This window comes from Rosa rugosa, chromosome 1 (assembly GCF_958449725.1).
Source record: "Rosa rugosa chromosome 1, drRosRugo1.1, whole genome shotgun sequence".
In the NCBI taxonomy this organism is placed as follows: Eukaryota; Viridiplantae; Streptophyta; class Magnoliopsida; order Rosales; family Rosaceae; genus Rosa; species Rosa rugosa.
Window position 1 is genome coordinate 45,191,225 of NC_084820.1, and position 11,848 is coordinate 45,203,072.

Below are 11,848 nucleotides of genomic sequence, written 5' to 3' on the forward strand. Positions count from 1 at the left end.
TGCATCTGACACAATGAAAAGACAGGTTTGATTGAAAAAGCCCTAGTAGTGGTATCATTGCAAAAGCTTAGATGTCCATAACAAGGGAGAGAGCGCACTCACCCTAGGAGGGTAGAGGAAACCTTAGCAGAGCGGCTCTATGCGAGTTTTTTTGTTACCTAATCAGGTTATTAGATAAAGAAAAACTAAATAGTTCATTTTCACCAATTTCATACCAGATACTCACCAATAGCTAGTAGAAAGCCTCAGATGCTAAATTGCTAATCACATTGCCACAGAAAGTCAACTGCTGGTGACATCTAGAAAGATAATCAGTTGATTCTCATTTAGTTTCTTTGTAGTTTGGGCACAGAAAGAGTTGGATTTTCATGCTAACAATAGTCGGATATTAGCAAATATTTTGCTATTATTCACAAAGATCTTATCAAATAAGTATTAATAGTAAGGATAACAGGGAAGCGAGGAGAGTACTACATCAAAGCGAAAGATCGGCCAAATCAAAAGTTCTTGAAACAGCTTTGCACCATGACTCCAACTTCTTCTTCCTCAACTCTTCACCTATTTTTGGATGGAAGGTGGTGGAAGTCCTCGTCTTGTCTTCAGAAGCAAAGATCTGTTCTTCAGTCCAAACACCAACAGCTAATCCAGCAGCATAAGCAGCTCCGAGAGCTGTTGTCTCAGTATCAGCTGGCCTTACAACTGGGCTGCCCATCATGTCCGCCTAAACGCCAACAACATGAAGAATATGATCAAATCATTATCAATATGAAGACGAGCTTTAGGATAAGCATGAAAGAATAACAGATTACAGAAAGAGGGGTTTTTACAACACAGACCAGCTTATTGCATATCCTAGAATAATTTAATTTCTTCTTTCAAATCTCTTGATAATGGAATAGGTAAACAAAAACTCAAACGATACATTAAGCAATGATTTACTTTGTAAATATGGAATGCCTACCAACCTTCTGTTTAACTATTTAGGGTTCGGTAAAGATAAGCGAAGTGCTTTGTTCTTAGAATTAACAATATTACTAATTTACTATATAAGGGACTCTTGTACCAAGTAAATGAAACAGAAGGTAACTGATTTCTCAGACCATTTCTAATAGGAAGAAAACGGAAATTTCTCTACAAAACTTGCACTACTAGCATGTCTGCAGCACAGGTAGTAATAACATCTTTAATTCTCTGACCTAAGAAAAGCAGGTTGGCTTGTTGTTAAACAAAGGATTCAAAAAATTATCAAAAAGAAAAAAAAGGATGGATCCCATAGAATTGATTTTGTACCTGGTATCAATATACCATAAAACAAGAACATGACAAGAATGGAGATCTACTTTATTTGATCATCTACAATTCCATTCCTTAGTTTTAGTTTCTTGTGGTGACAATGAGCTAGAAGATGTACCAACAACAGATAGCTAAAATCACGGAATGGTTTTAAAATATAAACATGATTATCCAACAACTAAAGAGAACTCCGATAAGGCGTATACTATTAAAAAAAAAAAAAACATGAATACTAAAATGCAATGTTAAATTGGCAAATTTGACAGTACAAACAAAGTCCAAACCTGGATCTGCATTAGAAGGTTATTAACAGTAGCGCCACCATCCACTCTGAGCAAGAACTCTCCCTTCTCGTTCTTAACCTCTCCCTTCTCTCCAGCATCTTTGTGCATTGAATCTAGCACATCTTTCACCTGGAAACACATACTCTCGAGCACCGCTCGAGCAAGGTGAGCCTTGTTTGTAAACCTTGTCATACCAATACAAACTCCACGAGCATCATCACGCCACCAGGGAGCAAATAATCCGTTAAAGGCAGGCACAAAATAAATTCCACCAGTAGATTCAACCTGTGATGCCAATGCCTCAATCTCACTTGCACTCTTAATAATCCCAAGACCGTCCCTAAGCCACTGAACTGCAGCTCCAGCAATAGCAATGGATCCTTCTAGAGCATAATTTACAGGAGCTTTAGGTCCAAGTTTGAATGACAAAGTGCTTAGAAGCCCATGCTTCGACAGAGTTATCTCTTCACCAGTGTTCAGAAGAATAAAAGCACCAGTTCCATAAGTGCTCTTGGCCTCACCTTTCCTGCAAGCCTGACCTAACATTGCTGCATGTTGATCACCTAAACATCCAGAAATTGGGATCCCAGTAATTGGCCATCCAATGGCAATATTTCCAATGACCTCAGAGTTGCTGACAATTTTGGGGAGAATTGTAGCGGAAATTCCCAAGGTATCCAAGGTGGGTTGATCCCACTCAAGAGTCTTAAGATTCATGAGCATAGTGCGTGACGCGTTGGAGACATCCGTGACATGTACCCCTCCCTTGAGACCACCGGTTAAGTTCCAGATTAACCAAGTGTCTATAGTTCCAAACAGAGCATCCCCTGATTTAATAGCCTCCTTAACAGTATCGACATTCTCCATCAACCATAGCAGCTTCATAGCACTGAAATAGGTGCTTATGGGCAAACCACATATCTCTGAAAAATGAGTTCTGCCCCCAGATAACTCTTTCTCCAATTTTCTGGCAGCAAAACAACCACAAACACACAATCACAATTCTCCATTGGAAATCGCACGCATCACAAATAACAACAGGAAAATTGTATTTACTTGATCCAAACATGGTCACAACTGTGCACTAAGAAAATTAAACCCAACTTGCCATAAACAAGTCCATCCAATGGTAATGGATCAAAACTGAAACCAATAGAAAACCCAACTAACATTCAACTAATTAAACTAAGAAAAGGGTATTGAATTCTATCACTATCCATTAAAATCCACGATTCAATTCACAATCAATAAAATAAATGGTTTCAGATCTTAATATTAAACACGAAAAGAAGGAGTACCTGCAAACAGAACTGGTACGAGCATCCATCCAAACAATAGCATTGTAAAGAGGGCAGCCAGTGGATTTACTCCAAACGAGAGTGGTCTCTCTCTGATTGGTCAACCCAATCGCCTTCAAGCCACTGTCGACGTTGTGCCCATCGGCGGTGGCCTTGTCCAGAGCCTTAGCCATACAAACTCTCACGCTCTCCAATATCTCCATTGGATCATGCTCCACCCATCTACCTCATCATTTACACACAAACAAACAAAACCCATGAATCACAGAGAGACAGAATTCCAACAAAAAAGGAGAGAAGAGAAGAAAAGCGGTTTACCCTGCTTCCGGGTAGACCTGAGTGAACTCGACCTGGTGAGACCCAACTGGGCGCGCCAAATGATCATAGATAATGAATCTGGTGCTGGTGGTCCCTTGGTCAATTGACCCAATATACACTTCCTCCTCTGCTTGCTTAGACATCTTCTCTTCTCTTCTCTTCTTCTCCCTGAGATCAAAGCTCAAAACTTTGTTTGGTTTTCTAAAGCTCAGAACTTTGTTTGGGTTTCTAAAGCTCAAAACTTTGGTATTTAAAGAAAAGACACAAGAGACTATGATGTAGTTATTCCCAAGAATGTGGACTATCCAAAATGTCAGCAAATTCTAAAATAATTGGATAAGAGAGACAACGAAGAAAATTATCCTATTCCAAGATTATTTACCATAAAAAGACGCATATATATGTTAAAGAACCAAACAAATCCCCTATTAAAGAAACAGATCCCAAATTTATTGGATTGATTTGTTTCGTTTTGGGGTTTTAATGGAGAGGAGAGTAGTTTTTGGGCGGAGGATACAACAAGCAATTGGTTCGATCGTTCGAGGTTAGCTGAACAGCCTGAACTACCTTCAACTCTCATGTACTGCCACGTGGCATCTCTTACATTGTTTACAAATTGCTTTGTGAGTTGACTTGATGCTCCTTGTGCTTTCACGGACGCCGGAGACGTGACGTTCCCACCCGAAAATCCAACCTGATCTGTTTTCTATGGTGATCCTCCTCTGTTATTGGATATAAAGTCATAATCTTTTTACTCATGATAATGCTAATTTTTTGTTTGTGATAGAAAACGCCTTTTTGGTTTTTGTTTTTTATTACAACAACTTTTTGTTGTTATCAATAAAAATAAAAGGGATATATAATAAATAAAAAAAGACTCTATATTAGGCCATCTCCAATAAAAGGGTTAAATTGAGATCTCTAGTCATCTTTGCTAAATTATGGGCTACAAGCCTACAACAACAAAAGATCTGAAAAGCTATAGATCTTAAGGGGGTGGAGGGGGGACTCGGCTTCTCTGCTATAACAAGCAGTGCTAGAATCTGCTTGGACTTCACTACCAAGCTGACACGTCATCTAACATCAATCCAAGGGCCAGAAGTGAAAGTCTCCAAAACACAAATCATATACCACACACAGCATATCACTCTCCCTCCCTCCCTCCCTCCACTCCTTCTGCAACTCCGTCCCCGATACCACCATTCCGAGAGGCGGGGATGTTCTGGTAATAAATCCCGAAGCTGAGGTCATTTTCGTCCAGGGAGTCGAAGATGGTTCGCTGAGGGAAGCCGTGGCTAACTCGGTCGAAGACGGCGAACTCGTTGGCTAACTCGGTGTAGACGGGGAGGACCTCCGGTTTGAAGCCGCTCATGACGGTGGCGGCCATGCCCGGCGACATGGACTCGGCTTGCTGGGCGAACCCGTTCATCAGGGCCGGGTTGCCGGAGCTCCGGTCGGATCCGAATATCTGTTCCCGGATCACCTGGAACGAGTGGCCGGGATCGGAGTCGATGAAGTCGGCGTCGCTGGAGACGTGAAATTTCGGGGAATTCGGGTCGGAAACGGAGAGCCGGTTCGATTCTTTGCCGGTTAAACCGTCGATTTCGGAAACAGAGAGTCGGGTAGACTTGAGCCAGCCGAGGATATGGTCGAAGGAGCGGTTTTCTATGACCAAAACGACGACGGTTTTGATCGGTCCTGGGATTTTGCGCAATAGAAGAATGGGTGGACAGTAGCAGGATGCAGAGGAAGAGAGCCCAGGAGAAAGAAGGTCGCCGGAAAGCCATGTCCGGTGACCCAGAAAGAGAAAAAGCCAAAAGCTTTGAGTGGTAGTGAAGATGAGGATCAGGTTGTGAAGCTTGAACCAAGAGTTGTAGAGGTTGAAATGGTATAGGAGTATATGCTTTGGAGGATTAAAGATAACGCTTTTCTGAGATGTTAGGGCGGAGATTAAAGTGTGGGAATCAGAATGGTGGTATCGGGGACGGAGTTGCAGAAGGAGTGGAGGGAGGGAGGGAGAGAGAGTGATATGCTGTGTGTGGTATATGGTTTGTGTTTTGGAGGTGTGATTCTTGCGTGGGGCAGCCGCACCGCCACGTGGTGCGGCAGGCCAATCATTCCCCTAGCAGGGGGGTATTTTGGGTATTTCACATTTAAAAATCAGGGACAATTTCAGAACAAAGAAAAAAAATTCTGAGATTTGATTGGGCAGCCGCACCGTACACGTGGTGCGGCTACCCGCACCTAAGAATTGGCCGTTTTGGAGACTTTCACTTCTGGCCCTTGGATTGATGTTAGATGACGTGTCAGCTTGGTAGTGAAGTTCAAGCAGATTCTAGCACTGCTTGTTATAGCAGAGAAGCCGAGTCCGTGGAGGGGGGGCTGAAAATAACTCTATTAGTGGCCCTTTGGCTCTTGTGGGACCCACAAAATACCAACATCAATAAAACATAATTGACATAGCTTCTGAATTGACATAGCTTCTGATGCAATGCATGGACTGCATGCATTTAAAGGGTCCCATAATAAATAACCGTTGTAATCCAACGGTATACAATCAAGGAACTTAATTAAACATGCATGCGGCTAATAACTGTTGTTCAATTTTTTTTTATATGTATTATTAACGTTAAGATTTGTATTACCAAGAAAAAAATGGTCATTTTTTTCCCACTTTACCTATATATACATACATTCTATCTTCCTAATTTCTCACACTTTCTTTCTTCTCTTTTATTAGTTCTATTTATTTGAAGCATGTCCACTCATTCTCTCAAAGGTGTGAATTGGACAAGAAAAGAAGATGAAGCTCTTTGTGTTGCATATATGAAAGTCTTTGAAAATTCTACGAAGGGTAATGGCTAAAAAGACGGCATTTGGAAACGAGTGGAGCTAAAATTAGTCTAAATTAAAATATTATTAAAATAAAATAATATCATAAAAATTGAAAAACATAATATAAAATCATAAAATATTTGAAATGACTTAAATTTAGCCCTGCCTTACTGGAGATGGTTAACTTGTTTATGAATAAAGAATAAATATTTGGGTGCGGCTATTGCCACCCTACTATTTTCTTTGTTCGCCCTACTTGCTCATTACACCCTACATTTTAATTTCAATTATTAAATTTACTTATGTAACTCATTTCTATTTTCAAAAAATATCCTTATATAACATATCCAATTAAAAGAGATTTTTTTTAATGAAAATCTCGCATTTAATTTATACCAATAAAAAATTATAATATATTAAAGTGTCCTAACAAAATCATAATCTAATTTACTTCCTTTTTTTTAATTTTTTCTTTCTGCTTCAATGTTCATCTATTTCAATATATGTCAAAAGAGGGATATGATTCAGTGCACCAACATAAATGGATGGTTAGATTATATTAAATGCATTCTTAGGTTATTAATAAAAATATTAATTATAAATATCAAGGGTTGAGATCATCTTATAAGTGTTGGGTCATTTGCACCGTCGGTGCATAGAATAATTTTCAGTCAAAAGATTAGTTAGTTAACAACTATGAGCAATGAAGAAGATATTGAGATTTTTATTTCGTGTTTTAAATTTTTACTTTCGGTGTTCACAAAAGGTATTGCAAAGATTTTGATGTAGTTAACATTAATGATTTTGTGAATTAAATAACGAATTCATGATGAAGAGGTAACAAAAAGACAAAAAAATAGTAATAAATGCAAATTTGGGTGGAGAAGATGGAGATTAATGTTATCCAATGAGAAATTAAGTAATCTTTCTATTTAATTCATTGGTTATTTATTTATTTTTCCTTACAAATTTGGATTTTAGAAAATTAATGTACCTTTTTTTTTTTTTTTTTTGAAGGAAGGACGACAAGCTATATTAAGTGAAACTGAGGAGTACATGGAGCGATGCACAAAACATCGAAAGAAAGCAATAAAACATAGGGAGCTTCTATTCATACCTCCAAAATTGGTATTTAGACCTCCCTACTTAATAGACCTCCAACTTACTTTTATGAATAACCAATATGCTATCTACACCTCCTTACTTTTCCCAAAATACCCATTGTCTAATAAAATCTATAAAAGCCTTTTTTTATTTTTTATTCTATTTATACCTCTAAAATCGGTAGTTGGACCTCTTTTAATTTTTAAACATTTCACAATCCTATTTCAATTCCCTTTCAATTTTCATTTTTTGAACAAAAAGAATGAACATTATGCGAGAATTGTAGGCTGCCTCTCTTTTATATATATATATATATATATATATATATATATATATATATATATATATATATATATATATATATATAGACACACACACATGCAGCGTATATTTACATTACAACATTTTACCTCTTAATTTGCAAAGTTGAATCAACGATGTATGTACAACATTATATTAGTTAGTTAATTAATTGATATTAACCTTGCATTTGAGTGCAAGTCAGTACGTGGCTGATTGTATCATTGTATTAGTCCTTTTGAACAATGTACATAGCTAATTTCTGGAACTATCAAAAATGGTCTCTAATTACATGAACAAAATATATAATTAATAAGCAAACTATAAACAAAAAGGTCTCTAAACGAAATCCCAATAAAACAAAGCATCAAACTTCAAAACTCAAAAGAAAACTGGCAGAATAAGAAACTGAAAAACCAAAAATTTAAATGTCTATCGGTTCCATCATCCTTCAAAATTACATCAAAAAGTCAACGTCTACAAATTTTTTAATCATTCAAAATTACATAAAATGCCACTCAATCGTCAATTGTGAATGATTCTGGATGTACTTTTCTTGGACAACACTCTTTGAAACGATTTAGGCGGTCCTGATATATAGAAAACAAATGTCGAACTTTGACGTCAGCATTTCTTTCCCAATTTGGTACAAGATATGGCAAGGGATGTCCAAGAGACAATTTAAGCTATATAAAAAAAAAACACAAGATAGTTAGCGCGTGAAAACACAAAAGAAGTTGGACAAAAAACAAAATGTAGAGTAATGAAATATGACATACATGCACAAAATGGTTTTCGTTCACATGGCCAATTCCGATCTCTTTGAGCTCATCATTACTGAACTGCCCAATCTTGTGTTCTACTAGGGGGAGGAATGTTATGCATTGCCCTTCTGATAGAAATATTACCACTACACCATAACATGTTGCAATTAAATGACCCATTTCCGGAAAGTACATCCAATACTTTTCCGCTGCATTTCCAGAGCCATAATGGTTAAGCGTTTGCTGAACCTTCTCAACCTCAGTTCCACCAAAGAGAATTACATACAGTTCTCGCATACTATGCAACTCGTTTAATAAATCCCTACGAACTTTGCGCCATGATTTCCGACCAAAACCCATTGCTGAAGCCACAACTCTATATCCACAGTTGCCATCAGATTCAACATCACATGCACCTACAATATAGGGCTGCATCCCAACTCGAAATTGCAAATTATATTTATTCGTAAGGGCAAATCTAGTATCTTCTGGGCTCTGTAAAGTGAGCACAAAATTTTTGTTAGGATAAAAAGTGAAATATTAAATGTGCAGGGAAAAAAGAAGAAGGCATTTGTACCTTAATTTTAGTTGTACAATCCTTAGGTTTCTTACTTGATGTAGTATTCTGAATTGATATAATAGGACCATGGGGAACATCTTGACCAACTTCATAAACAGTAGGTGCCTGTGAGTGACTGTCAGGACCTGAAAGAGTATTTTCAATCTCAAAGCCAGATGGCAAACGACGAGTACTAGTGTCAGTCTTGTGTGGACGCCCTTTCGTCTTTGCCCTCTCTACAGGTTCTGTTAGAAAAGTACTACCTGGATTCATCAACTCATCAATTTTTATCAATAAATGTCGTCTATCTTCATCATTTTGTTGTTTAATCCATGTCTCTAATCGAAGCATATGTTGTTTTACCGGAACCTTTTCTTCGGTGTCATTATGTATGGCTTGATTGATACCCAACTGTCTCCAATGATTATGAACTGCATCAATAGGAATAGGCCGGTTGGAGCGTTTGTACTCTGCAATCTCATGCGCACAAGGTAAACCATGTGTAACACGTATCACACAACCACAACAAGCGACATCTTTCTTAATTGAATCAGCCCTACAGTTGATGAAATTTAATGAATGAGTTAATATATGTAATTAAAATGAATATATATAGAAAAAAAAAAATACAAATTACCTATTAGCTTCACACACTATTTTGTTCAAGGCCGTGATAGACACATAACTTATTAACTCCTTCAAGTACTCATGCTTAAAATCATGTTGCAAAAAGCACCTACTTTTCTCAAAAGATGCCTTGATATCTGTATGATGCAACTCTATCAATGAGTGTATATGGTCCCATGAAATATTAAAGTCCAACTGGCTAGAATTCAGTTGCCTCTTTAACTTTGCATGTGCACTTTCCACCCTACTCAAAACAAAAGTCATAGAGTTCACTACGTAAATACTATAGAATTTAAGTGACTTAATATAAGGAAAAAATTCACATAAACATTACCGGTTAGAAGTTGTGGTACCAATATGCATGCAAGTATCTGTCCATGCAACTACAAATCGCTCTTTGTAGTTGTCTAACCAAGTTCTCTTTAAGTAACGAAGCTCATTAGGATATGTACTAAATTTAGATTCAAATTCCAACAGGTTTGCCCAATACTCACTTTCAGTTGTAGAACCAACAACAGTGTTCCAAGCATTGAGAAACATAATCCACATTTCTGCTGTCGCGAACTTTTTCTTGCATTCTTTCATCACGTTTCGGTTGATGTGCCATTTACACAGGAGATGTCGTGAATCAGGAAATATTTTGCTTATACTATTCATTAGTGCTAATTCACGGTCCGTCACAAAAACACTAGGAGTACAATGATCTAGAAGAGTTCTCAACCTACTCAAAGCCCATGTGTAATTGTCTTCTGTCTCTTTTAAGATGTAGACAAATGCAACATTAAAGGTCATCTCAGTGGATGTTACCCCCACAATCTCAAAAAGTGGAAAACGATATCTATTGGTCTTATAGGTACAATCCATGATAAGTACATGAGGAAACGTACGTAAAATTTGAAGACTATAAGGATGACACCAAAATATGTCAGTTACAATATTACCTTCACTCCTATGGTGCTCAATATAATTGTGTTCTGACAACTTCTGTAGCAAACTTTGCATTTGCGATCGTCCGGCCATTAGTTTCATTCTATGCACTTTCCTCACATTGTATATCGTCTTCATGATTGTTACATTTTCTGGATCTCGTTTCTTCAAGGCAGTCAAAATGTCCTTCGGTTTCATCAAACTATTCGTCATGTCTACTAACATAGCATGTTCTTCCTTAGATAATCTCCCAGCATAAGAATGACCATGAAGGGATTGAGAATGAGGATGATTATGTACTCCACATGTCACCTCTAACATCCATTCGTCTCCAACAATATTTATGCCCCTCAATGCGAATGGACACCCACATTTTTTTGTACCACTAGCCCTTGGACGCTCTTTCTTTTCACTAGATCCATCATCTTTTTCCTTGCTCTCTGCATTAGACTTTTCAGTATTGGTGTTGGATTTCACAACTCGCTTATAGTCACCACCCCGTTCACAACAAAATCTCAATTTCGGTCTTTTTTTCTTATTCCCAACAACACCTGTATCAGACCTCCTAATGATAATCACCATATTATTCTTCCTACCAACAGAACGGACCCATTGAAGTAATGCATCTTTACTCTCGAAAATCTGCACAAACCACTTTGGACTTTAATTTGCATATAACACCTTTTCCAAGTAAGAAAAAAAAGAAGAAAAAAAAGAAGGACATAGTCAATAACCATTATTAAACAAATAAGAAAACAAACAAGAAAATCATCTTCCAAAGACATGGTAGCATCACTTTCCTTATTCAACAGCACTTTTTTCACTTGATGCATAGTTAGGACGCAGGACTTCCTTCAGTTACAGTAACAAATAATGAGATAACATGCATAGTGCTGGGCATTGAAACCTTTCAATCCATTCAATGTTATCCAGCTTATGATTAGAGGGATCTATAAAGTATATACTACTTCGACAGGTTTTATCATGTACAATGGTGTCTGTGTCTCCGTCTGTGTCTGTGTCTGTGTCTATATATATATATATATATATATATATATATATAATTTACGCCTTTCAATATACAACTCGTAATAGTATTCATCACTCACCTGATTAGTTGTAAATTGGTTGGTATAGTTTTCTGTGGTCTCCGATCCAACTCCACTTTGACTAGATTCATTGTCTTCTTGTTGCTGTTCCTGAAGTTAAATAAACTAATTTGATCAATTCCTAGAAGGTAACAATGTATCAATGCTAAGGCATGAAGTAATCAGAAATCAGAAACAAAGCGAGTAAAGTACTTGCTTGCCAGGGCTATATATACTTTAGCTTTACTATTATAGTATTACACTAGGAATAAACCATGTTATATAATTACTATTATAGTACGTATTACACTAGGAATAAACTCTCTGAAGACCAAGATATATGGTCTTGGAGGCATAAACCATAGAGATTAAACCATTCCATTGTACTACAGTACTATAACAACTTGATCGATCACAATTAATGAAATTGCACTCTACCAGCCTTAAAACC

At 37.3% G+C, this 11,848-nt stretch overlaps 2 protein-coding genes across 2 annotated transcripts; both read right to left on the reverse strand.

Moving 5' to 3' along the window:
• Window positions 1–298: 298 nt before the first annotated feature.
• LOC133725062 (glycerol kinase) lies at window positions 299–3,512 on the reverse strand. Its single transcript, XM_062152089.1, has 4 exons — window positions 3,194–3,512; window positions 2,876–3,097; window positions 1,578–2,544; window positions 299–721 (listed from the first exon to the last, which is right to left on the reverse strand). Exons 1-4 carry the CDS (start codon window positions 3,334–3,336, stop codon window positions 476–478), a joined length of 1,578 nt encoding a protein of 525 aa, XP_062008073.1. The 5' UTR covers window positions 3,337–3,512; the 3' UTR covers window positions 299–475.
• A 4,438-nt stretch (window positions 3,513–7,950) lies between these two features.
• LOC133728965 (uncharacterized) lies at window positions 7,951–11,489 on the reverse strand. Its single transcript, XM_062156429.1, has 7 exons — window positions 11,419–11,489; window positions 11,071–11,161; window positions 9,717–10,951; window positions 9,393–9,626; window positions 8,774–9,311; window positions 8,212–8,691; window positions 7,951–8,118 (listed from the first exon to the last, which is right to left on the reverse strand). Exons 1-7 carry the CDS (start codon window positions 11,487–11,489, stop codon window positions 7,951–7,953), a joined length of 2,817 nt encoding a protein of 938 aa, XP_062012413.1.
• Between the last annotated feature and the right edge of the window lie 359 nt (window positions 11,490–11,848).

Coding starts and splice junctions, on each gene's coding strand:
- LOC133728965 (XM_062156429.1), bottom strand. CDS start 11,489: ATGAATCTAGTCAAAGTGGAGTTGGATCGGAGACCACAGAAAACTATA. Junction 9,312..9,392: donor ATAGTGTGTGAAGCTAATAG/GTAATTTGTATT, acceptor CATCAACTGTAG/GGCTGATTCAATTAAGAAAG. Junction 8,119..8,211: donor ACGAAAACCATTTTGTGCAT/GTATGTCATATT, acceptor TTTTTTATATAG/CTTAAATTGTCTCTTGGACA.
- LOC133725062 (XM_062152089.1), bottom strand. CDS start 3,336: ATGTCTAAGCAAGCAGAGGAGGAAGTGTATATTGGGTCAATTGACCAA. Junction 2,545..2,875: donor CGTACCAGTTCTGTTTGCAG/GTACTCCTTCTT, acceptor TTTTGCTGCCAG/AAAATTGGAGAAAGAGTTAT. Junction 722..1,577: donor ACCTTCTAATGCAGATCCAG/GTTTGGACTTTG, acceptor GTTGGCGTTTAG/GCGGACATGATGGGCAGCCC.